The sequence below is a fragment of the Schistocerca serialis genome, chromosome 5, assembly GCF_023864345.2.
Source record: "Schistocerca serialis cubense isolate TAMUIC-IGC-003099 chromosome 5, iqSchSeri2.2, whole genome shotgun sequence".
In the NCBI taxonomy this organism is placed as follows: Eukaryota; Metazoa; Arthropoda; class Insecta; order Orthoptera; family Acrididae; genus Schistocerca; species Schistocerca serialis.
Genome location: NC_064642.1, coordinates 419139973 through 419167198, shown reverse-complemented (window position 1 = coordinate 419167198; position 27226 = coordinate 419139973). Strand labels below are relative to the sequence as shown.

At 47.5% G+C, this 27226-nt stretch overlaps 1 protein-coding gene across 1 annotated transcript in view; it reads right to left on the bottom strand.

The window, feature by feature from the left end:
• LOC126480789 (mediator of RNA polymerase II transcription subunit 15) overlaps positions 1 to 27226 on the bottom strand; it is a 151479-nt gene that overhangs the window by 109129 nt on the left and 15124 nt on the right. Inside the window, exons 3-4 of the mRNA XM_050104100.1 lie at positions 1607 to 1658; positions 1435 to 1530 (exon numbers count right to left, since the gene is read on the bottom strand). Of these exons, the coding sequence (XP_049960057.1) occupies positions 1435 to 1530; positions 1607 to 1658 (148 nt within the window). The remainder of the gene's footprint in view (positions 1 to 1434; positions 1531 to 1606; positions 1659 to 27226) is intronic.

The window sequence follows — 27226 nt, the reverse complement described above, 5'->3', positions numbered from 1 at the left end:
ACTAGGAACCGGGGCGAATAACTTTCACCGCCATCCTGAGACTTACGCTCCTCCCACGGTGTGGCCAGGAAGGGGAACGTCCCGAGAACGCTTAAAGAGGGGTTGGGTTGTTTGGGAAGGAGACCAGACAGCGAGGTCATCGGTCTCATCGGATTAGGGAAGGACTGGGAAGGAAGTCGGCCGTGCCCTTTCAAAGGAACCATCCCGGCATTTGCCTGGAGCGATTTAGGGAAATCACGGAAAACCTAAATCAGGATTGCCGGACGCGCGATTGAACCGTCGTCCTCCCGAATGCGAGTCCAGTGTTTAATCACTACGCCACCTCGCTCGGTGATGCTTAGAGACTGCTGGTGGCTGGCCACCAGAGAGAGATGATGTACCACACTTCATTGCGGGTCATCCGCCCTGATGCCACCCACTCCGACCAAGGGCCCTCCCCACAGGCGCCACCCAGCCTCAGCAAGGGCCATCTGGCAGGATGGCCATTGCCGGGAGTCCTGATGCCCCAGGGAGATAGGCATCTACTCCTTGGCATACGTGGGGGGTTAACGGCGCAGGCATCAGCAGAGCGATCCCTGTGTTGTCAGGGGGCTACAACCAACAGGGTACATGGCAGCCCCACCACAACGGACTGGCTACCGTGCTGAATCGTGGGCGCAAAAATGTCCAAGGTCGTTGTCTCAGCAAAAAGCAACACTGCACAATGCATTGTGGAAATCGCACCCAGGAATGTATCCTCGCCCAAGAGGTGGAAAACGAGCGGGACAGCATTGCGACAACGAGAAAGCCGGTTAAAGGTCTCAACACACGACAGATACTGTGCACCATGTAAGGTGCCCTTCCCCAATTGGCTCTCTCTTCGGAATAATTTAGAAAGATGGAGGTCAAACCCTAATGGGGACCATCACATTAAAGGCTGAAACAGTTTAGACTCCTTTTAGTCACCTCTTATGACAGGCAGGAATACTGCGGGCCTATTCTAACCCCCGAACCCGCAGGGGGGTAACCATATAGTGTCGTCAATATATGGAAGCAATGAATTAGCACTGATGGGTTATCTTATCCATAGCAATATGGCAACAATACACAAACAAAAGTTACATTGCCCACACTAAAGGTGCCACAATTTGGAGCAAATTTAACATCTTGCCCAGAGAATGTTTAAGGTAACATTCATATGACCCTCTGTATAGTGCTGATATTTTGATTATGAAAGTTTTTGAGCATTGTAAGGAACAAGGAAAAAGCTACAAAATTTAAGAGCATCAAATTTGCTCTCTGCACTGCTCCAGTGTTCCTGTTCCTGAAATTTTTAGAGATATACTTCTCTTCAACAGTACATAGTTTTAAAATTTTCAGTCTGACCATTTTTGAACTTCTGAGACATCAGTTACAGTTTGTATTCTGGGTGGTGATGTACGAGCTGCTTCTTACCTTGCCTTGCCAATGTTTGGAGTGCATTTATGGGATCTTGCATTGTTTGCCCTGCTCCTCCAGCAGGGCCATTCATCCCTTGACCTTTCTTTGCATCTAAAAACAACAATAATCAAATCAGTATCATATTAAAAAGCTACAATAATTTATCAGAATACATACTTTTACTCACTCAGTTCTCTGACATGAAGAATAAGTCTTGCAACAAAGCTCAGATATTCCTCCTGAAACAGAGAGAGAAAAAGTGTTCTGAGAGTGGCTGTTTCACAGTCTCTAAACAGAAATGAATACAATGACAAAATCTGGAGGAACTTATTTTCAATTTTTAACACTGACTTGCGGAAGTAACAAACCTTAAATGTAAGTAATAAGGTTTGTGAAAGTGGAGCATAGCTTACCAGGCTTTAGAATTTATTTTCACAAATCCAGAATGATTTTAAACCTATAAAGCTATCTTTGCACTTAACCAACTTGCATGTTTAGAATATACTCATCTTGGCTTTTATAACAGTTTCTCCATAGAAAAACATTCACACATGATGTCCTAGTAAAACAAGAAAAACTACCCTATTGGCATATTCTGCAACCTTGTTGTGTTCTGTGAACCACAAAATTCAATGTAGGAAACTAAAATGTTATGACAATGGCATTCCTCCAGCAGGGATGGAGTCTTCCCTTCCTAACAGAAATAAGAAGGTTACAATGCTGCACTGTGTCACACAAAAGTATCAAACATCAGACAGAGAAAATATGTGAGGCCCCAAAAGGACCAATACGGTCTGTTCTCGCTTTAACTTAAAAAAATTAATGGTCTTTCCACGCCCTTAAATGACAGTTCAAAATCTGTAATTTTTGCTGATGTCATAGCACATCAAGTGCCAAAATTCAATTTAATCAGACACAGTTCAGATGATATCTGAATGGGCTTACAACTAGCATGCAACAAATGGTTTACGTCTCAATTTCACAAAAACTCAGTTTATGTAATTTCAAACAAGGAAAGAATTATAACCAAGAACTTCAACATGTTCTAACCTTAGAAGTACGTCTTGTATTGTCAACTTGTAAGAGCATTATCTTATTTTTCCATAGCTATCCTGTTATACACTGGTTGCACATTACTCTGAAGAAATGATTTAAACTAATTTCTTTTGATGCCATATAAAATGAAAGAAGTGGAATACATCACCAGTGTACCAAGTATCTACATCCAGATCTACACCTCACAAGTCACATTATGGTGTATGACGGATGGCCACTAATGTGCGTTGTCAAGATTTTTTTTAATCACTAGTTGAACTTTAATATTTTTACCATTCTTCTGCTTCAATTTTATGTTCATTTCAACACACATACCTGAGCTTTGTAGTACTACTGCATTTGCTACATTTTCACATCTATTTGGAATGTGGTTCATTTGTCACATATATATGCAATTTTCTAACTATCTGATCAGTTTGTCAAGTATTAAAAGATGGAGACAGGACCCGCTAACTTAGAGAAATCATAAAAACCTGTTCAACTTACTATTGTCAAGGATAAGGAATGCTTAAGGTCATGCCTTCATTGTTGTGCTACATCTAAAACTTAAAACAGAGTGTGGCAGAAAAAAGGGGCTAACTCCATCTACAAGCAATTAAAACTGAAAAAAGACAGCTGGCCAAGGAAGCTGGCAGAAGAGGTAGGGTCTAGGGTCCCTTAGACTCAGCATGTGGCAGATCATACACTGACCTCAACCACCCTGGCTCCATCCCAACAATAGTTTAAAACATTACACCAGATTTTTTTTTTGTTTTTTTTTTTGGGGTTTAAGGGCGCTCAACTACTGAGGTCATTAGCGCCCAGTCACAATTGTTAGAGCACATAGAATCTAGTAAAACTCAAGGGGGGGACACCAGAAAGTTCTTACAAACAGGCAGATAAAATAAGTGAAAGAGTTAGATGTCTTTGGACAATCCAGTCAAAGTAATGAAAAAGAACACGAGCAGCTGCTCGAGCGTCATCCGCTAAAATATCCTGTAAAGTAGATGGCAGAGACAGGACAACACGAGATTGACTAAAACGTGGACAAGACAATAAAACATGGCGCACTGTTAATGCATGACCACAAGGGCACTGCGGGGCTGGGTCACCGGAGAGCAGGTAGCGGTGGCTAAACCGGCAATGCCCAATCCGCAACCTGGTCAGAAGGACCTCTTCTCACCGAGATGGTCGGGAGTAGGCTGTCCAAGCAGTTGGGAACGGTTTTACTGCCCGGAGCTCGTTTCCTTGAAGTGAGGACCAAGTATCCCACCACAAGGACACAAGCCTCTTACAAACAACCCCACTAACGTCAGATGACGGGACACAATGGGAGGCTGGCCGTGGCAGGAGGACTGCAGCCTTGGCTGCAGCATCAGCAGCCTCATTCCCAGGCACTCCTACATGGCCGGGAACCCACAGAAAGCTGACGGGAGAGCCACCCTCAGCGAAAGAATGGAGGGACTGCTGGATCCGTTGCACCAAGCGATGGACCGGATATGGAGCTCCAAGGCTCTGAAGAGCACTGAGTGAATCAGAGCAGAGTACATACGATGAATGGCGGTGGCGGCGGGCATACTGAATGGCCTGATGGAGAGCAAAAAGCTCGGCCATGAAGCTGGAACATCGGTCGAGGAGCCGGTATTTAAAGGTGACGGCCCCGACGACAAAGGCACAGCCGACACCATCGTCAGTTTTGGAGCCATCAGTGTAAATAAAGGTGTGACTGGCAAGTCGCGCACGAAGTTCGACAAACCGTGAGCAATACACTGCAGCTGGAGTACCCTCCTTCGGGAGCGAGCTGAGGTCAAGATAAACATGAACCGGAGCCTGGAGCCAAGGTGGTGTCGGGCTCTCACCCTCTCTGAAGGTGGTAGGGAGGGCAAAATCCAATTGTCGAAGCAGGCGACGAAAGCGGACTCCAGGGGGCAGCAGGGCAGACACATACAACCCATACTGACGGTCGAGAGAATCGGCGAAGGAGGACTGATAAGAGGGGTGGTCGGGCATTGACAACAGCCGGCAGGTCAATGGTAATTCGGCAGCTTCAGCATAAAGACTCTCGACGGAACTAGTGTAGAAAGCTCCGGTCGCAAGATGTAACCCCCTATGGTGGATGGAGTTGAGACGGCGTAAGAGGGATGGCCGAGCAGACGAGTAGACGAGGCTTCCATAATCCAGCTTTGATCGGACTATGGACCGATACAAGCGAAGCAGGACAGTGCGATCTGCTCCCCAAGATGAACCACTAAGAACTCTGAGGACATTAAGGGAACGTGTACAACGAGCAGCCAAATAAGAGACGTGCGGAGACCAACAAAGTTTCCTGTCCAGTGTGAGCCCTAGAAACTTAGTTGTTTCCACGAATGGGAGAACAACAGGACCGAGACGTAAGGATGGCGGAAGGAACGCTTTATATTGCCAAAAGTTGGTGCAAACCGTCTTCTCTTCAGAGAACCGGAAGCCATTTGCCACACTCCATGAGTATAGGCTGTCTAGACAACGCTGAAGGCAGCGCTCCAGGAGGTATGTTCGCTGGCCACTGCAGTAGATCGCAAAGTCATCGACAAAAAGAGAGCCTGAGACATTAGGTGGAATGCAATCCATAATTGGATTGATCGCTATGGCAAAAAGGGCTACGCTCAAGACGGAGCCCTGAGGCACTCCGTTCTCCTGGAGGAAGACGTCGGACAATACGGAACCCACACGTACCCTAAACTTTCGATCTGTTAAAAAGGAATCAATAAAAAGGGGCAGGCGACCACGTAGACCCCACCTGTGCATAGTGCGGAGGATACCTCCTCTCCAACAGGTATCATAAGCCTTCTCCAAATCGAAGAACACGGCGACCGTTTGGTGCTTTCGCAAAAAGTTGTTCATGATGAACGTCGACAAGGTCACAAGGTGGTCAACAGCGGAGCGGCGGCGACGAAAGCCGCATTGAACATTGGTAAGCAGCCGTCGAGATTCAAGAATCCAAACTAACCGAGCGTTAACCATGCGCTCCATCACCTTACAGACACAGCTTGTACGAGAAATTGGGCGGTAACTAGAAGGAAGGTGTCTATCCTTCCCGGGTTTGTGTATAGGAACAACGACGGCGTCACGCCAACGCATGGGGACTTGACCTTCAGTCCAGACGCGATTGTAGGTACGAAGAAGGAAGCTTTTGCCTGCCGGACAAAGGTGTGCCAGCATCTGAACGTGAATGGCATCTGGCCCCAGAGCAGAGGACCGGGACAGTGCAAGTGCACGTTCGAGTTCCCGCATAGTAAAGGGGGCATTATAATTTTCCAGATTCAGCGAGTGGAAGGAAGGTCGCCGAGCCTCTTCTGCCTCTTTCCTGGGAAGGAAGGCAGGGTGGTAATGGGCGGAGCTTGAAACCTCCGCGAAAAAGCGGCCGAAGGAGTTGGAGATATCCACAGGATCAACAAGGACCTCATCACCTGAAGTCAGGCCAGGTACCGAGGAGTGGGCCTTAATGCCCGACATCCGGCGCAGGCCACCCCAGACGACAGAAGAGGGAGTAAAACTGTAAAAGGAGCTGGTGAAAGAGGCCCAACAAGCTTTTTTGCTGTCTTTGATGACTGTACGGCATTGCGCTCGGAGTCGTTTGTATCCAATACAATTCGCCAACGTAGGATGGCGGCGAAAGGTGCGTAAGCACGTCGTCGAGCACGGATAGCGTCTTGACAAGCCTCATTCCACCAGGGGACGGAAACGCGACGTGAAGAAGAGGCAGTACGAGGAATGGAACGTTCGGCAGCATTGATGATAACAGCCGAGAAAATCGTGGTCCGGAAAGGTCGCCAGGGAGGAGTAAAGTCCCCAGACAGCTTTCGGTATATTCCAGCTCGAAGGACGTGGGGATGGTGTGTGGTGCAGGAGACGAACGACACAGGGGAAGTGGTCGCTTGAATAGGTGTCAGAAAGGACATACCACTCGAACCGACGGGCAAGAGTGGTAGAACAGATCGAGAGGTCCAAGTGGGAGTAGGTATGAGTAGAGTCCGAGAGGAAAGTCGGGGCGCCAGTATTGAGGCAGACAAGATTGAGATGGTTGAAGACATCCGCGAAGAGGGAGCCTCTCTGACAGGATGCAGGAGAGCCCCAAAGGGGATGATGGGCATTGAAGTCGCCAAACAATAAAAACGGCGGAGGAAGCTGAACAATCAGGTGCATCATGTCAGCCCGACTAACTGCGGATGACGATGGAGTGTAGACGGTACAGACAGAAAAAGTAAAGGCAGAAAGAGTAATACGGACAGCTATTGCTTGGAGTGGGGTGGTCAATGGGAGGGGATGGTAATAGACATCGTCCCGAACGAGCAACATGACCCCACCATGAGCTGGAATACCGTCCACAGGGGGGAGGTCAGACCGCTCCGAGGTATAGTGAGTAAAAGCAATATGGTCAGTTGGGCGCAACTTGGTTTCCTGGAGACCAAGGACGAGCGGACAGTGCAGGCGGAGGAGCAGTTGTAATTCCTCCCGATTAGATCGAATACCTCTTATGTTCCAATGTAACAAAGCCATCACTAGTCAGAAAAGAGGGGGAACGAAACGGGTGAAGAGCTGGTCACCTCGACGGCCGCGGAGGGCCAGGTGTCGAGGGAACAACATTACAACCGGCGGGAGGCGGATCCTGTTCCATCGAGTCGTTGCCAGCGGCGGCCACTTTCCCGGGTTGCGTAGGAGGGGCAGCATCATTCACCGACGAGAGGCCAGCTGAGCGCCTGGCAGCAGAGCGTCTCAGCGAAACTGAGGACAGCCGGGAGCAGCGACTCACGGATGGAGCGTTGGACGAAATGCGCCGGGGTGGAGAGGGGGATAAAGATTTCTTCTTGGAGGCCTTCTTGGAACGCCGATGAGGCACGGGGATGGTGGGCTGGACCCGAAGAAGGTCCTCACACATGGGGTCCGTTTTGGAACGCCGGACCTCAGAAGGCGGGGTCCGGAACGTTTCCCCGATGGACGCCTGAGAAGAGGATCGCTTCTCAGGCGGCGGAGGGAGAGGAGGAGGAAGGGTGGCCCCCAGGGCAGAGGGGGCAGGGGCCGCGAGGGAGGAGGATTGGGAAGGGAGGGATTTGGGAGGTGGAGGGGGGACAGGATAGGGGTGAGGATACTGTGGAAGGAGTGGACACGACTGAGGCAAACGAAGTTGTCAACGTCACGGGATGGAGGCGATCATACTTCTTCCTGGCCTCAGAATAAGAGAGACGATCCAAAGTTTTTAATTCTTGAATCTTCTTCTCCTTCTGATACGCGGGGCAGTGTAAAGATCTAGGCGAGTGGATGCCAGGACAATTGACGCACCAAGGTGGTGGGGTGCATGTATGTTCCTCACGGAGAGGACGTCCGCAATCGCCACAAAGGGGTTCAGCCTCACACCGTGACGACATGTGCCCAAAGCGCAAACACCGAAAGCAGCGCATAGGAGGCGAGACGTAAGGTCGCACGTTGCACCGGTAGCACATCACCTTTACCTTCTCCGGGAGAACGTCCCCCTCGAAGGCGAGGATAAAGGCTCCGGTGTCGATGCGACCGTCTTTGGGGCCGCGCTGAACTCGCCGGACGAAATGCACGCCTCGGCACTCCAGGTTGGCCCTGAGCTCCTCATCAGATTGCAGCAGGAGGTCCCGATGAAAAATAACCCCCTGCGTCCTATTCAGTGCCAGATGCGGGACAATAGACACTGGGATGTCCCCTAGTCGGTCGCACGCCTGGAATGCTGCCGACTGCGTGGCGGAGGCGGTCTTTATAAGAACGGACCCCGAACGCATTTTACTGAGAGCCTCAATTTCCCCGAAGATGTCCTCGATGTGCTGGACAAAGAACATGGGCTTGGAGGTGGCGAACGTCCCCCCATCGGTCCGAGAACAGACTAAATAGCGGGGGAAGTACTTCGCCCCAAGCCGGCGGGCCTGTCCTTCCTCCCAGGGAGTGGCCAAGGGGGAAAGGGCAGGAGAACCAGAACCAGAGACAGTACCTTTCTTTTTAAAAGACTCTGCTGCAGAGCGACCTGATACATGTTGACGTTTCATCTGCGAAACGTCCGCCCCCAATACCACCCACTCCGACTAGGGGCTCTCCCCACGGGCGCCACCCAGCCTCAGCAAGGGCCACCTGGCAGGATGACCGTTGCCGGGAGTCCCGATGCCCCAAGGAGACGGGCATCTACTCCTTGGCCGACATGGGGAGGGTGCAGCTCAGGTATCGGCAGTACAATCCCTGTGTTGTCAGGGGGCTACAACCTAAAGGGTACATGACGACCCCACCACAACGGGCTGGCTACCGTGCTGGATTTCGGGTGCCATGGAAAGTCCATCATGACCATAGGTGCAGATGGGGACGCACTATGGGCGTAACTTGTGCAACCCATCAGGCGTTTAGGCCCAATTTGAGGAATAATGGGTGTGGTTACAATGCGGAGTACCAAGGTCTTAGTGCACTGAGGACCAGTGATACACCACGTAAGGCGTCCTTCCCCAAAAGGCTCGTACTTCTGTAGAATTTTGAAAAAAAGGAGGTCAAACCCCAAGGGGGACCATCACATGGAAGGCTGAAACGGTTGAAACTCCTTTCAGTTGCCTCTTACGACAGGCAGGAATACCTCGGGCCTATTCTTACCCCCGAACCCGCAGGTGGATCACCTGTGAATAAAAACCACTTTCCTGTAGAAAATGAAGAACCAGTTGTTCAACTACCCATACAGAGTCTGGCAATATTGGAAGTAAAGCATCTGGAAGATCATGCTTAGATGGAGAGCAAGAAGGATATCCACCAGGATGTCAGTGTTACTGTCTCTGAGGCTCCAAAAGTCCAATGTAGAAGCAGCTCATTATATAAGATAAATCTGCTGCTTAATCTGACATGACTGATAAGGAAGGGACAGAATGGTGGACTCCTCCCAAGTGGAACACAATGAACAGCACCATAAAGCATAAGTCTCCTTCATGATGCAGAGTTTATTAGAGGAGACCGCCCATGACATGTTGTTCCATCTCTGAATCTGCATCTGGGATCATCAAAGTGAATGCTGGGTGAGTAATCACTTCTCCAGTCAAATGATCAGCCAGTTAATTTCCCAGGAGACCAAGAGAAAGACAACAGAGCAAGCAATATGACTGTGGTCAGATAAAAGATTGTGAATATCAAATGTCAAAGGGTGACAAGAGTAACTTTGATCAACAGCCTGGAGATGGCCACTGAGACACTACAAACAAAGACTCTTTCAAGAGAGGTCTGTCTAACAAAACATAAGAGCTCCCTTAACAGCTACCAGCTCTGCTGTGAAAACAATAGAAATTTCCAAGCAGAAAATGTTGTTCTACATCTATATCTACATGATTACTCTGCAATTCACATTTAAGTGTTTGGCAGAGGGTTCATCGAATCACAATCATACTATCTCTCTACCATTCCACTCCCGAACAGCGCGCGGGAAAAACGAACACCTAAACCTTTCTGTTCGAGCTCTGATTTCTCTTATTTTATTTCAATGATCATTCCTACCTATGTAGGTTGGGCTCAACAAAATATTTTCGCATTCGGAAGAGAAAGTTGGTGACTGAAATTTCGTAAATAGATCTTGCCACGACGAAAAACGTCTTTGCTTTAACAGCTTCCATCCCAACTCGCGTGTCATATCTGCCACACTCTCTCCCCTATTATGTGATAATACAAAACGAGCTGCCCTTTTCTGCACCCTTTCGATGTCCTCCGTCAATCCCACCTGGTAAGGATCCCACACCGTGCAGCAATATTCTGACAGAGGATGAACGAGTGTAGTGTAAGCTGTCTCTTTAGTGGACTTGTTGCATCTTTTAGTGTCCTGCCAATGAAACGCAACCTTTGGCTCGCCTTCCCCACAATATTATCTATGTGGATTTCCAACTGAAGTTGTTCGTAATTTTAACAGCCACGTACTTAGTTGAATTGACAGCATTGAGAATTGTACTATCTATCGAGTAATCGAATTCCAACGGATTTCTTTTGGAAGTCGTGTGGATCACCTCACACTTTTCGTTATTTAGTGTCAACCGACACCTGCCACACCATACAGCAATCTTTTCTAAATCGCTTTGCAACTGATACTGGTCTTCGGATGACCTTACTAGACCATAAATTACAGCATCATCTGCGAACAACCTAAGAGAACTGCTCAGATTGTCACCCAGGTCATTTATATAGATCAGGAACAGCAGAGGTCCCAGGATGCTTCCCTGGGGAACACCTGGTATCACTTCAGTTTTACTCGATGATTTACCGTCTATTACTACAAACTGCGACCTTCCTGACTGGCATGACATTTCAAAGCACATTCCATCCTATCCATTGTTTTACAGCCATTAGTGTCAGTACAGTAGCACCCTCATACTGCTAAAGAGCTAAGAGTAACAGACACCGAAAGAAAACTGGTGTGACTTAAACTATACGTCCTTGAAACAGAGCTGTCCTAATTTGTGATCTGGATACTGACCACGAGAAGGTGTGGGGTCACACATGGGTAACCACTTTCTAAGAGGGCTAAGTGAAGGTCACAGCTGAGGGCCTCTAGGTACAAGCCACACGAGTGAGTAGTCAGGGGGTCTATGCTCTTTGTATGCAAGGACAATTTGGTAAGTTGAATGAACAGAAAATCTTAGGATCATGATTGCAAACCAAATGTAAAAATTACTGACATGCAGCGATAGGGTGAACGCTGGCATGACAGTGGTCACTACCTCATTGACGACAATGAGTCACAGTGTAACACTCAACACAGAGCGCTGCAGGACACCATTCTCTTGGACCTGTGGGGGGCTGAGTAATGTACCAACTGTAACACATAACTGGTGGGGCAAACACTGACAAATAAGCAGGAATGAGCCTCAAGAGCCCCAGTCTTGGAATGTAAGTACAACTGGATAGTGTCAATCAGTGCCGTATGCCTTACGCTGATCAAAAAAGGACTATGATGACATGGCATTTAGATAAAGCCTGTCAAATTGCTGTTTCCAACACAACCAGATACTTCATTGTGAGCTGTCCCTCTCAGAAACCACACTGATAGGATGTCAAATGGTTCCGTGATTCAAGAAAGCAGTGAAATCATTGGGATACCATGCTTTCAAGCAGTTTTCATAGCATGTTGGTGAGGCTAACTGGTCAGCAGCTGTCTATGGACATGGGATTTTTGCCTCATTTAAGAATTGGGGTGGTGATACTATCTCACCATCATGAAGGAAAAATACCTTTTAGGCGAATATGACAGAAGATATTGAGTTGACAGAATCCTTCAGTAATCATCAGATATTGGCTTATCTGATAATGAATTTAATCAGGGCCTGGTGCCATATCATGTGATATCATGCGACATGTCGAGAGCTTGAAGCTGTTCCCAGGCACTGAAAAGCAATTTGGAAGGACAGAGGTCAGATGAGATAGAGGATAGGTAATTACTTCAACTTTTATTTTATGTGTTTGAAATGTAGACAGGTTCAGAAGAAGATGCCAACACTGTCAAAAAGTGTGTTACGAGGTGTTCACCAAGAACCAATGCATCAGTAGAGATACCGCTGTGAAACAGGAGAGAGCCCAGAACACTTCTGGATCTTTGGAGGCTCAGCAGACTATGGAACTTGGCCCAAATCTGCGATGATGAGCCATACTTTTAGCACAAAGTCGCTTAGAGATCATGAGGATGGTCTGTCAAGGATGATGTTTGAGATGTTACAGAGCCATTAACAATCCTAAATAGCTGTGGCAATGTCTTTGATCTACCATAGCACCTACTAGTAGGGGAGGAGGCCCTGTAGGAAAGAGAATAGTAGTTCCAGCAGCACAGATAAATACAATGAAGATGATTCGCCCAAACTCATCAATGCAATGTGGCAAAGATGAAAGCAGAGATACACAACTGCCAGCTGGCTCTTCGAAGAGCCTAACATGGTAACTGGACTGTCAGTTGGTGACAAATTAGTGATAGAATTACCACTACGTGATCACTGTGACAGAGATTGTCATGTTGTGAACAGTGAAGCAAAGCCACGAGATTACGAGAAGAAATCATATGTTCGATAGCCAAAAAGGTGTCATGGACAGCACTGAGGTGGGTAGGAACACAGTCATTGAGGAGAGAGAGATTAATAAGATCAGAAAGAAGCAGGTCAATGAGACAACAACAAGGGGTGGTGCACAACGAAATCTCCAAATGGGAGGAGAGGGAGGAGTGTTGTTCCATCTGAACGTATGAAAGTGCCCTGGCTGAGGGTAAATAAACAACACAAATGGCAATCGCTAGGGTCGCTCACACTTGCATAGCTATTGCTTCTGATGTAGTACAGAGGGGAATCGACTGTACAAGAGTACAAACCAATGTACAGACACCTGCGGATGCGATCTTGAGGCCAGTACGTTACTGACAAAATGCATGGTAACCTCAAAGAGTTGGGAGAATGGTCATCAGGTTGGTTGGTTGGTTTGGGGGATTAAAGGGACCAGACTGCTATGGTCATCGGTCCCTTTTTCCAAAGACAAAGAACACCCACAGAGAATAAAAACGAGGAACAGAAGAGATCACAGACGATACAGAACAAGAGAAACTGAGACAAAGACAAGACAAAACGAACTAAAACCACACAGAGTGTGACGGTGGTTGGCCGACCATAGAAATAAAAAGGAAAAGCCAACCACTTGAAACACATTAAAAAATCAGTTTAAAACCGGAGACCAAAGGCCAGAATCAACACAAAACAATAAGATACAAACAGAAACACTCAGATTAAAGAATAAAAACCCCCTGCCCGAATAAAACGTAAAACTAAGTCAGCCATAGCCGAGTCATCTGTTAAAAGGGCAGGGAGCGAGTCAGGCAGTGCGAACGACTGCCTGAGCGCAGCTAAAAACGGACACTCCAATAAAACATGAACCACGGATAAAACGGAGCCACAGCGACATAGAGGCGCGTCCTCACGGCGCAATAAGTGGCCGTGCGTAAGCCGAGTGTGCCCAATGCGCAGCCGGCAGAGGACAACAGACTCCTTGCGAGAGACCCGCAAGGAGGAGCGCCACACACCGGTAGCCCCCTTGATGGCCCGAAGTTTGTTGCGTGAAGGCAGGCCGCGCCATTAAGTGTCCCAAAGGGCCAGAATTTTGCGGCGCAGGAACGCTCGCAAATCTGTCTCCGGGAGGCCAACGTCCAGAGATGGTGCACTAGTCGCCTCTTTCGCTAGCCGGTCAACATTCTCGTTGCCGGGGACCCCAACATGGCCTGGGGTCCACACGAAGACCGCAGAGCGGCCGCAACGCGCAAGAGTATGCAGGGACTCATGGATAGCCATCACCAGACGGGAACGAGGAAAACACTGGTCGAGTGCTCGTAAACTGCTCAGGGAATCGCTACAGATAACGAAGGACTCACCTGAGCAGGAGCGGATATACTCTAGGGCTCGAAAGATGGCGACCAGCTCAGCAGTGTAAACGCTGCAGCCAGCCGGCAAGGAACGTTGTTCGGAATGGTCCCCTAGAGTGAGCGCATAACCGACTCGACCAGCAACCATCGAGCCGTCGGTGTAAACAATGCCAGAGCCCTGATACGTGGCCAGGATGGAATAAAAGCGGCGGCGGAAGGCCTCTGGAGGGACTGAGTCCTTCGAGCCCTGTGCCAAGTCTAGCCGAAGGCAAGGGCGAGGAACGCACCACGGGGGTGTACGCAGAGGTGCCCGGAAAGGAGGCAGAACAGGGACAAGCCCAAGCCCGGAGAGAAGCTCCTTGACGCGTATGGCGATCGGACAACCCGACCGGGGCCGACGTTCCGGCAGATGGACGACCGACTGCGGGAACAGGAGACGATAGTTAGGATGCCCGGGCGAGCTTAGAACATGGGCAGCATAAGCGGCCAGCAAACGTTGGCGTCGGAACCGCAGTGGAGGGACACCTGCCTCCACAAGTAAGCTGTCCACAGGGCTGGTGCGGAAAGCACCAGTGGCAAGGCGTATCCCGCTGTGGAGAATTGGGTCCAGCACCCGCAACGCAGACAGGGATGCTGAGCCATATGCCAGGCACCCATAATCCAGACGGGACTGGATTAACGCCTGGTAGAGCCGTAACAGGGTAGAGCGGTCGGCTCCCCAGCGGGTGTGGCTCAAACATCGGAGTGCATTGAGATGCCGCCAACACGTCTGTTTGAGCTGCCGGATATGAGGCAGCCAAGTCAACCGGGCATCGAAAACCACCCCCAAAAACCTGTGGGTCTCCACCACAGCAAGGAGTTCGTCGGCAAGATAAAGCCGCGGCTCAGGATGGACTGTTCGGCGCCGGCAGAAATGCATAACGCAGGTCTTGGCTGCCGAAAACTGAAACCCATGCGCTACAGCCCAAGACTGCGCCTTACGGATAGCGCCCTGTAGCTGACGTTCAACAGCTGCAATGCCAGTAGAGCTGTAATAAAGGCAGAAGTCGTCAGCATACAGGGAAGCGGAGACAGAATTTCCCACGGCCGCAGCAAGCCCGTTAATGGCTATTAAAAACAGACAGACACTTAAAACAGAGCCCTGTTGCACACCGTTCTCCTGGACGTGGGAGGAACTATACGAGGCCGCGACTTGCACGCGGAAGGTACGACACGACAGAAAATTGCGGATAAAAATCGGCAGAGGACCCCGAAGACCCCATCCATGAAGTGTAGAAAGAATGTGATGACGCCATGTCGTATCGTACGCCTTCCGCATGTCGAAAAAGACAGCGACTAGGTGCTGACGGCGGGCAAAAGCAGTACGGATGGCCGACTCCAGACTCACCAGATTGTCGGTGGCGGAGCGGCCTTTACGGAACCCACCCTGAGACGGAGCCAGAAGGCCCCGAGACTCCAGTACCCAATGCAAGCGCCGGCTCACCATCCGTTCAAGCAACTTACAAAGAACGTTGGTGAGGCTAATGGGACGGTAGCTGTCCACCTCCAGAGGGGTCTTCCCAGGTTTCAAAACGGGGATGACAATGCCTTCCCGCCATTGCAACGGAAACTCCCCCTCGACCCAAAGACAGTTGTAAAGATCGAGAAGGCGCCGCTGGCAGTCCACTGAAAGGTGTTTCAGCATCTGACAGTGGATGCCATCTGGCCCAGGAGCGGTATCAGGGCAAGCAGCTAGGGCACTGCGAAATTCCCACTAACTGAATGGAGCATTGTAAGATTCCGGGTGGTTGGTGCGAAACGAAAGGCTCCGACGTTCCAGCCGCTCTTTAATGGAGCGGAAGGCCTGGGGGTAATTCGCAGAAGCGGAACTCATAGCAAAATGCTCTGCTAAGCGATTTGCAATGACGTCGGAGTCGGTACAAACGGCTCCATTCAGTGAGAGCGCAGGGACGCTGGCAGGGGTCCGATAGTCGTAGACGCGTCGAATCTTGGCCCAGACCTGCGAGGGAGTGACATGGAGGCCAATGGTGGACACATACCGCTCCCAGCACTCCTTCTTGCCTTGTCGGATAAGGAGGCGGGCCCGCGCACGCAGCCGTTTGAAGGCGATAAGGTGGGCTAAGGAGGGATGTCGCTTGTGACGCTGGAGCGCCCGCCGGCGATCTTTAATCGCTTCAGCGATCTCAGTCGACCACCAAGGCCCAGCCTTCCGCCGAGCGGACCCAGAAGAACGGGGAATGGCAGATTCGGCGGCAGTAACGATGCCGGTGGTGACAGATTGAACCACCGCATCAATGTCATCAGTAGAGAGAGGCTCAAAAGCGGCAGTGGAGGAGAACAAGTCCCAGTCAGCCTTATTCATAGCCCATCTGCTAGGGCGCCCAGAAGAGTGACGCTGTGGTAGTGACAAAAAGAGCGGAAAGTGGTCACTACCACACAGGTCGTCATGCACACTCCATTGGACAGACGGTAAGAGGCTATGGCTACAGATGGAAAGGTCAATGGCGGAGTAGGTGCCATGCGCTACACTGAAGTGTGTGAAGGCGCCATCATTTAACAGCGAGAGATCGAGCTCCGACAGCAAATGTTCAACGATGGCGCCTCGACCTGTGGCCACTGACCCACCCCACAGAGGGTTATGGGCGTTGAAGTCGCCCAATAGCAAGAAAGGTGGCGGCAATTGGGCGACCAGTGCAGCCAGGACATGCTGCGAGACATCACCATCCGGTGGAATGTAAAGACTGCAGACGGTAACAGCCTGTGGCGTCCATACGCGTACAGCGACAGCCTCTAAAGGCATCTGGAGAGGGACAGACTCGCTGTGCAGAGTGTGAAGGACATATATGCAGACGCCACCAGACACCCTTTCATAAGCTGCTCGGTTCTTGTAATAACCCCGATAGCCACGGAAGGCGGGGGTTCGCATCGCTGGAAACCAAGTTTCCTGGAGAGCAATGCAGAAGAAAGGGCGAAGGCTGAGAAGTTGGCGGAGCTCAGCTAAATGGTGGAAAAAACCGCCGCAGTTCCACTGGAGGATGGTATTGTCCATGGCTGAGAAAGGCGTGAAAGGACTGGGAAGGCAATTTACGCCGCTTGTTCACTCACTACCACCGATTCAGTACCCGGACGAGAGGCATCCATGGCGTCTGAGGGACCAGCGAGATCAAGGTCCTCAGCGGACGCTAGAATCTCGACTTCATCCTCAGACGCAGAGCGCGAAAGGTGCGGTGGGGTTGGTGCCACCGCAAGTTCTTTGGCCTTAGAGGTCTTTCTCTTGGACTTCTCTCGCTGAACCTTGGGTTTCACCGGCTGGGAAGGCTTCACCGATTCAGTCTCCGGGACAGAGGAGGATCGTGAAGCCCTACGCCCGGCCGCTGGTGAGGACTTATGCCACTGGTGGCCGTCATCCTTCCCGCTGGTAGAACCCTGGGAAGGGAGGGTCCCAAGGGAACTCTTACGGGCGAGAGTAGTCGAAGAAGTTAGACGCTTCTCCGGCTGAGAAGCGGGGACGGACGTCCCCGACGGGTGGGAGGAGGTTGCTCCTGAGGTAGGTGGTGCAGGAGCAACCTGTTGGGTAGAGCCCCCCACGGGCAAGGGGGCAGGAGGAGTCTTACTGCTTATCGAGCTGGCTGGAAGTCTCGAAACTGATGGAGCTAGCACAGTTGTTGTAGCAGCTGCATAAGAAGATGTCATTCTCACAGGATGGAGTCTGTCATATTTCCCTTTGGCCTCAGTATAGGTCAGCCGATCCAGGGTCTTATATTCCATGATTTTGCGCTCTTTCTGAAAGACTTTGCAGTCAGGCGAGCAAGGTGAATGGTGCTCCCCGCAGTTGACGCAGATGGGAGGCGGGGCACATGGAGTATCGGGATGAGATGGGTGTCCGCAATCGCGACATGTGAGGCTGGAAGTGCAGCGGGAAGACATATGGCCGAACTTCCAGCACTTGAAGCACCGCATCGGGGGAGGGATATAGGGCTTGACGTCACATCGGTAGACCATCACCTTGACCTTTTCCGGTAACGCATCACCCTCGAAGGCCAAGATGAAGGCACCGGTAGCAACCTGATTGTCCCTCGGACCCCGATGAACGCGCCGGACGAAATGAACACCTCTACGTTCTAAGTTGGCGCGCAGCTCGTCATCAGACTGCAAAAGGAGATCCCTATGGAAAATAACACCCTGGACCATATTTAAACTCTTATGTGGTGTAATAGAAACGTTAACATCCCCCAACTTGTCACAAGCAAGTAACCTGCGGGACTGGGCGGAGGATGCCGTTTGTATCAGTACTGACCCAGAGCGCATTTTAGACAAGCCCTCCACCTCCCCAAACTTGTCCTCTAAATGCTCGACGAAGAACTGAGGCTTTGTGGAGAGGAAAGACTCTCCATCAGCTCTCGTGCAAACTAAGAATCGGGGCGAATAACTGTTACCTCCATCCTGAGACTTACGCTCTTCCCACGGCGTGGCCAGGGAGGGGAACGTTTTCGGATCGTACTTCTGAGCATTAAATTGAGCCCGAGAACGCTTAGAGACTGCTGGCGGCTGGCCGCCAGCGAGAGATGATGTACCACGCTTCATTGCGGGTCATCTGCCCTGATGCCACCTACTCCGACCAAGGGCGCTCCCCACGGGCGCCACCCAGCCACAGCAATAGCCACCTGGCAGGATGGCCATTGCCGGGAGTCCTGATGCCCCAGGGAGATGGGCATCTACTCCTTGGCATACGTGGGGAGTGAACGGCGCAGGCATCAGTAGAGCGATCCCTGTGTTGTCAGGGGGCTACAACCAAGAGGGTACATGGCGGCCCCACCACAACGGGCTGGCTACCGTGCTGGATGTTAGGTGACATGTGGTCCATGGGCGTCGGCAGTGCAGAAAACGGCCCTGCACAGTGCTTGGCAGAAAGTGCACGCAGGGGCGCATCGATGCCCAAGAGATGGAGAGCGGGCAAGACTGCAATGCAACGACAAATAAGATGGCGAAAGTTCTCAACGCAACACGGACACAATGCACCAAGTAAGGCACCCTTCCCCAATCGGCTCGCTCTTCGGAAAAATTTTGAGATATGGAGGTCAAACCCGACAGGGGACCATCACATAAGGCCGAAACGTTTGAGACTCCTTTTAGTCGCCTCTTACGACAGGCAGGAATACCGCGGGCCTATTCTAACCCCCGAACCCGCAGGGGGAATGGTCATCAGGAAAACATGTTACCTGTACAAGGGTTGCCCAGAAAATAATGCACTGCTTTTTTAAAACAATTCTTTATTGAATATAATGAGAATTAAACACAGAGTATGGTGTTTTATCTACACACCCTATTTTTCCATGTAATCTCCACCCCGTTCTATGGCCTTCCTCCAACATGAAACAAGGGTGTGTATGCCCTGTCAGTACCAATCCTTGTCCTCGTGGCAGAATCAGTGCTTCACTGTGTGAATCACTTCCTCACCATTCTCAAAATGTCCTCCCGAATGGCATTCTGTAATGGCCCAAGCAAATGGATGTCCTAACGGGGTAGGTCAGGTTTGACACCACCTTCTGATGACCTCCCCCTCCATGCCCAGCGACTAACTGTACTACTGTCGACAGTAGATGCTCCATAGACTTTGCACAAGCATTTGTGAATATTCCCCACAGTTTCTTTTTCAGTGACAGCACATTGCTTGTAACTTACATCACTTATAGACAACATTTGGAAACTGTCCTGCAGTTCTGGTATCTGTCGGAAGTGACAGAAACTTGACGCACTAACCCAGGAGACTTCAAATAATACATACGTAATGATTCACATTCATAGCATTGTTTTCAGCTGAGAAAAAGATGCAGTGCATTACTTTCTAGGCAACCCTCATAGAACAACACAGATTACTGTACAGCATGAAATTACTAGTTTATTTCTGAGAGGTAACAATGATATCTATTGCAGCTCCACTGAATCATCATAAAAGGGTGTCATAGATAGATGTGGAGCACTCACGACAGTTCATGTCCCAGGTTAACTACATCTCATCAGAGGAGGAGGGGGGAGGAGGACAAGGGGGGAGGGGGGGGGGGGCACACCATTCAATTCATACTGATTCTGAGTATGACTGCGTAGAGGATGTGGTGCCTCCAGGATATTCAGAGTAGCCTTCTCCCATGACTTCTTTATCTCTTTCACTGCTTTTGGCAGCCATGACACATAGGAGCAGAAGAGGAGTTGGCAGCTCTAGGACCTATAGCCCACAGTCTGCAGTTCCTTCAGTTACAGACTGGTGTGTAGATGCCAGAGGAGGGTGTTGCCTCTCTGGCAGGGTAGGGGAATGGTTCCCACAGATGGTGCTGCAGGAACCATAAGAGGAGAATGCCAATAGAACCCCACAGCCAAAATTATTTTGATAACTGCTGGAAGTCAATTAATTTCAGTGACTAATTACACAAGTACCAAAAGTGACCTGGCCACTATTATGACAAAGTCGATACCATGGTGACAGAATAAAAACAATTTTTTTTTTTTTTTTTTTTTTAAGTTTCAAAATATGAGAAGTGATCTGAGATATTCAGTTCCTGTATTCTGAGTTCTTTAATTAGAGAAGAACACTTCACTGGTTGGGGGAGGATGGTCATTCCCACAACTGACACAGACAAGTGGTAACACACATGGTAGATTTTCATGAATTGGTCTCTCTCTCTCTCTCTCTCTCTCTCTCTCTCTTTCTCTCTCTCTCTCTCTCACACACACACACACACACACACACACACACACACACACACACACACACACAAACTATGATTCTGACCTCCTGTAGAAGCAAGCTCCCTTCAAAAGAGAGGATGACATTCTGAAGATGAACTTATTATCTGGCAGACCTTGATGTACATGACATACGAAGGATCCGTCACTTCTACAAATGTTCGCATAGTTCTTCATCTGTCCACTATGTTAGGTCCTGGTGAAAATTTAAACCCCTTCCAGGTTTACATTCTTACAGAATGTTATGGTAATACTGCAGTATGTCAGCAAGTTGTTTACAAGGCAGTAATTCCCAAGATTGGGTAGGATTTGTCTTCTCGATTATGATGGAACCACTTTGTAATCTACTAGGGGGGGGAAAAAAAATTTCATCAAATACGTTTTCAATATTCTCCACAACGAAACTTGGCTTAGTAGAAAGAAAGGGTCTTCCCCCTGTTCCGATGCAAACCAGGAACTGAGGGAAGCAAGTGTCTGCAAACCACTTGGTCTTGTTTTCCTTCCGTGGTGTGACCTAGGAGGGTAAATTCTTAGCTACATCATAGACTGCACTATTGCTGTTGTATGAAGGGACTGCCAGAGGCTCACAGTCACTGAGTGATAAAGCCGGTCTTTTCATGACACCAGATATCCACCACAGTACCACCTAGTCTGAACAAGGGCTCTTCCCCTATGTGCCACCCAGCCAGAGGCCATCTGGCTTGATGACCAGAGCCTGCAGACCCAGTTCCCCCAAACGGACAGGCACCTACTCCTCAGCATGCGAGAGGAAGTGACAGCTCAAGCATTAATAGTTTGATACCTACATGGTCAGGATGCTACCACTGTACAGGTATCTGATGATCCCCCATATGGGATGGTTGTTGTGCTTCCTTCCCCACACAGCACACATTTCTGTAAAAAATTCTTCTGTAAATTTTGTTTGGAGAGGTGGAGGTCAAACCCACATGTGAGAACCAAACATAAGTAACCGAAATGTGTGGTGTAGAATAAAGGGAAAAACCATAATCTACATCCTATGAATAAGTTAGACAGCATGGAATCTGCCATACAGGATAAGTTCTAAAAAAGACACAGTCAGAGAATAAAATTGCAATATGTGAAAGGAAGAAGTACTGCAAAAGCTTGGAGTGCAATGCTTGCTGTGCACGTACTCGCAAAGAGCTGCAAGCCCCGTGGGGGAGACTTATCCAATTGCAGCTTACTGTCTGTCACTTTGAGTCTATTTCTGCTGTCTTGACTGTGGTTCTTACAGCAAATAGAAACTGTAGATCATAGGGAGGAGGCACAATGAGGTGCAGGATTTTCCCATGCATATTCACTGACTGGCACATCTGCTAATTTGTTTCCTTGAGGTCTCGTGCCCTGGGACCCAGCAGAAAGATACTTTCTGTACAAAGTCTTTGTACACAGAAGATTATAGCAAATACTTATCAGCTGGAAAGATGCATTGTATAGCTCTAACAGCACTCAAGAGAGTCTGCTAGACAAGGAATTTTGCATCAAGCATGTTTCTCCTTTGCCCCAGCAAGCTCCAGATTACACATAACTGTGTCAAGCGTAACTACTGGTGACAACAATATGAAAAGGATAGACACTACTCATCTCATCATTGAGTAGATGACTGGCACATCAAAAAGGCACTTCTAGCTACAATTTATCAGACTAAGTCCTTCATCAGACGTAGACAAAATGACACACACACACACACACACACACACACACACACACACACACACAGTCATTTCTGGACATTAAGGCCCAACTGCAACTGCACCTACAGACAACTCTCTCTCTCTCTCTCTCTCTCTCTCTCTCTCTCTCTCTCTCTCTCTCTCTCTCTCTCTCTCTCTCTGTGTGTGTGTGTGTGTGTGTGTGTGTGTGTGTGTGTTGTTGTTGTTGTTGTTGTTGTTGTTGTTTTGTCTATGTCTGACAAAGGACTTAGTATGATAGCTACACAATTACACAATATTTAGCTGTGTCTTTCCTACACAATATTTAGCTGTCTTTCCAAAGTGCCTGTCTCCCACTCAGAGCCCAATCTATGAGGTGAGTAACATCAAATCTTTTCATATTATTGTTATTCCATCCCAGACTTTCCACTGTTTTGACAACTACTGACAAAATAAGTTTGGTAAATCGATCTTGTGAACTGGCACAAGAGAACCTCAGAGCAACCAACAGTGTCACCTAGAACTCGCCTGTTAGTGTCACATAATTGCAGAGCTCATACAAAATTTTACAAACCACTAATAAAGTGCTCTAAAGCTTTGTAATATTGGAGCAGGCATGTCACCCTGGTCTCCAATGCGTGTGACTAAGTTACTTCAGTGTGCTCCAGGTCTCCAGAAGCCTGACCCTCATGTCACTTAGGTATGGTACAGTGAAACCTCTTTATAACGTTCCTCCATATAATGTTTTCCTCTATGTTACGTCCGTGTTTTTCGGTCCCGACTAAAAGCCCATATAAACAATGTTCAATTTTCCTCTTTACTGCGTTTCCTCTATATTACAGTTTCCTCCATGTAACGCTCATATTTTTGGAACCCTGGTCAATTATTACCTCTTTATAACGTTTAAGTGACTGGATGTAGACGCATCGTTTTCCGTTATATGGTTTCACAGTTTGCACTGGCTCGGAAAGCCCGCGCTCAGCATATTTCACATGTCAGCGGCAAAACCCGGTCACGTGACAGGTGACGCACATTCTGCTTGCGATCTTTTTGGCGCCATTTCAGTCGATGCTTTGTATTAGTACTTAGTACTGTAGCGTGTTGTGTGAGCTGAGCAGCAAACAGTTTGTGTGCCTAGTAAGTGTGTGTGTCTTCGATATAACGTTTTTTTAAAGCTTTCATCAGTGGACATGGGTGAAAAGCGGAAGAATATTTCTCTGGAAGAGAAGGTTTCTATTATTAAAAAAGTGGAGGCATCTCCTGGCGTGAGTCACGTGGAGCTAGCGAAGCAATTGCGACTGGCCCCTTCAACACTCAACACTATTATGAAAAACAGATCGTCGATAATAAAAGGGTTTGAGAATTGTGGAAATTCGAAACATATGTGTTTCAAACAATAGACTTACGACGAAATGGAGAAAGTTTCATTAACTTGGTTTCGGCAAGCACGTGCTGCAAACATTCCTATAAACAGAACTATTTTGAAGGAGAAGGCACTTCAAATATCACTTCAGTTAGGAATGGACAATTTTAAGGCGTCCAATGGATGGATTGATAAATTTCGACAGCGTCATGGTGTTGTGTACAAATCGGAATGTGGAGAAAGTAAAAGTGTGGACGAACCAACTGTAGCTCAGTGGATACAGACTCTCCCTAATCTGATACAGGGCTACAAACTGCGTGACATTTATAACGCTGACGAAACCGGCATGTTTTTCAATTTAATGCCGGATAAGACATTTACTTTTCGTGGGGAAAATTGCCATGGCGGTAAGAAGAGCAAGGAACGCCTTACCGTTTTGTTGTGTACAAACGCTGATGGCAGTGAAAAACTGAAACCTTTGGTTATCGGGAAGCCAAAAAATCCGAGATGCTTCAAAAACATTTCCACGTTTCCATGCAAATATACAAACAATGCCAAGGCATGGATGACGAGTGAAATATTTTTACGTTTTCTAAGAGAATTTGACGCCAAAATGGGGAGTGCTGCAAGAAAAGTGCTGCTGTTTGTGGATAGATGTGCGGCACATCCACCAGACGTACCCTTTCTGAGAAATGTTAAAGTAATTTTCCTGCCACCCAACTACACAAGCCGTCAGCAATCTTTGGACTTGGGCATAAGGTTGAATATAGGACAGCCCTTGTAAAAAAGGCCTTGAATTTGATGGACCAAACAAAACCGGGAAGTCAGCAAAGCTCACAACTGAAACTGAACATTTTACAGGCAATAAATTTAATTACGTACTCGTGGAGGGAAGTAAGTGCTGAAACTATTAAAAACTGTTTCACAAAAGCGGGATTCTGTGAGAATGAGATGGCAGCTCCTGTGGAAGAAGTTGCAAGTGATTTGCAAGAGTTTCACCAATTAATAGGCAGTGATTCTGTCACTTTTGAGGACTTTATGGCTGTGGATGACAACGTGGCAACCACAGGAGTACAAAGTATTGAGGAGCTGACTGCAGAGAGAAGCTTGGAGAGTAACAGTGGTAGTGAAAGTGACAGTGACAAGGAAGATGACCCTGTGCCCTCATATACTAAGGCAGCTGAAGCCTTTGAAACATTCAGGAGGTACATGATGGCCCATAGACTTGAGGACAGAACAGTAGTTCAACTTGCTCATTTGGAGCATGAAATGATTGCCATAGAGTCTAGGAGAAACAGAAAACAAGCAAGCCTGCTTGAATATTTTAAAAAATCATAGGTATGTTATTTTCAGATTGCTTAGGTTCCTAGAGTTTTGTGCAAATTTAAGTTCCATTTGATAATTTAATTATTGAAGTAATTTTTTTGTAACTAATTCTTTTTTAATCTGTCCCATTTACTGTGTTTTCATGTAATATGTTCAGTATATCATAAACAAAATTTGGCTCATATTCTATAATTGGGTCAACTGAAGAATGGGATACCACCTGTCAGCTTTGGAGAATGATGTCAATCTTAAGAATCTGTTATAACTTTTTACTGTACAAACTGATTCATTTACTTTCACCCATCCACCTACCGAGCCCCATGTTTTAATTAAAAAAACTAATCAGTTGATACATTGATCATTTGCAATGAATATCATATGTTGTGAAAATTTAAAACGTCATCTATGGCACCATTTGTCAAAGCTGATTAGTGGTATCCTGATCTTCAGTAATGCCCTATAATTATTATTTGGACGCCTTCCTCTTTATAATGTTTTCCTCTTTATAATGTTTTCCTCTTTATAATGTTTTCCTCTATAGAGTGTTCAGAATCTGTAGTCCCTTGAAAAATGTTATATAGAGGTTTCACTGTATTAACATGAGCTTTGAGTCAAGTACAAAGACTCAGAAACTTACACAAACCTTTAAATTTTGTATTAGGTTTCCTCATCAGAAAAGTTACATCAGTCAAAAAGTACTATGAGACAGGTTAACACGAAATTTATACACACATGCACTTGCTGTAAAAATAGTTAAAATCGGCAATTTCAACTCCCTCCAATCCTGTAACTGTGAGTTGGAAGTAGTGTGTTTTATGGACTATAAGACGCTACGGACTATAAGACACACCTTACTTTTTAAGCAGTTTTTTAAAAATAACAATTTTACCATTTTTATTATTAGATTGCAAAGCCACACTAAAAAAAGTTTGATAAAACCATTTTTAAATTCCTGAAAACATCTAGTTTTGGCCGTTTTGCATTCAATACTCTATTTGCACATTTAGTGTTCCTATTTCTATCAGTTATTCTAAATCATCGATTTAGGACTTCAGGGAAGACACAGATAACCAGAATCTGAATGGTCAGATGAGGAACTGGATTCTGCACCTCCCAAATGCACGTCCAGTGTCTCGACAACTGGACCATCTGGCTCAATAAAGCCAAGAGATTTGCACAAAAAACACTTTCCTCATTAGTACCATTATTGTACTCTAATCATCATCTGGGTATCTGAAATAAAATTTGGATAGAATGGACTGTATGGATACTGGCAGGCTGGAGCTTCCATAAACATATATGGGTTGCATGTATTTTCCGACTACAAATATATTTCTGTTAGACGCTGTCACAAATTAGTATTGTACAATTTTTCTACAATCAAAAATGTTTCTTGGGAATGTATGTCACATAGGCCTGACTTCCTAGTAGCCAAATGATCAACACCTGTACAGAGTGGCTAAGAAGTTTTCTAGTTGCAGGTGCACTGACCGTTTGCCACAAAGCCATGAGACCATCCTTCACTTGTTAGGTAATGTGCTTACTGACTGATTAAAAAAAAAAGTGTAAGATACAATGCATCCATGCCAGTATTATGCCCATTTATCCACAGAAACACACAATTATTTAAAACCTGAAAATATTTTTAAAAATTGTCACCTTGCACACTTTTTTACTTGTGAAATCATATTCAAACTCACTGCACATAGAACTGCCATATCGATTCTTTAAATACTCCAGTGCATGTTCTGAATCAGTTGGGTTACACTTTTAGAGTTATTTTATGCCTTTTGCCTTTTAAGTAACTCATAGATAAAAATCAAATACAGACAAGTCCATCAAACAAAGCACCCGCCTGTCTTTTCTTATAGTACATTCTTCTGTAACAGCTTCATGAATGTTAGATACTATTTAACAAGACATTTGGTATGTAGCTGTAACTGAAGGAGCCACAGACTGTGGGCTATGGATCCTATGGCTGCCAACTCCTCTTCTGCTCCTATGTGTCATGGCAGCTAAAAGCAGTGAAAGAGATAAAGAAGAAATTTGTTTCTGGAAGAAGCTGTACTGTTGTTCCTTTAACTGAGAGTAGAAGTTCTTGTTCTGGAGCTAAACATACGTGTTGTCAGAAGTTGCAAAGAATACTGGAACAATAATTTGATTACCAGGCACTATGCCAACTCAGATTTTTTTATCACATTGGGGATTTTGATGCACAACAAAGGTTTCCAGTGGAAGAAATCCAAAAAAGTGAAACCAAGCTTAACTACTCAA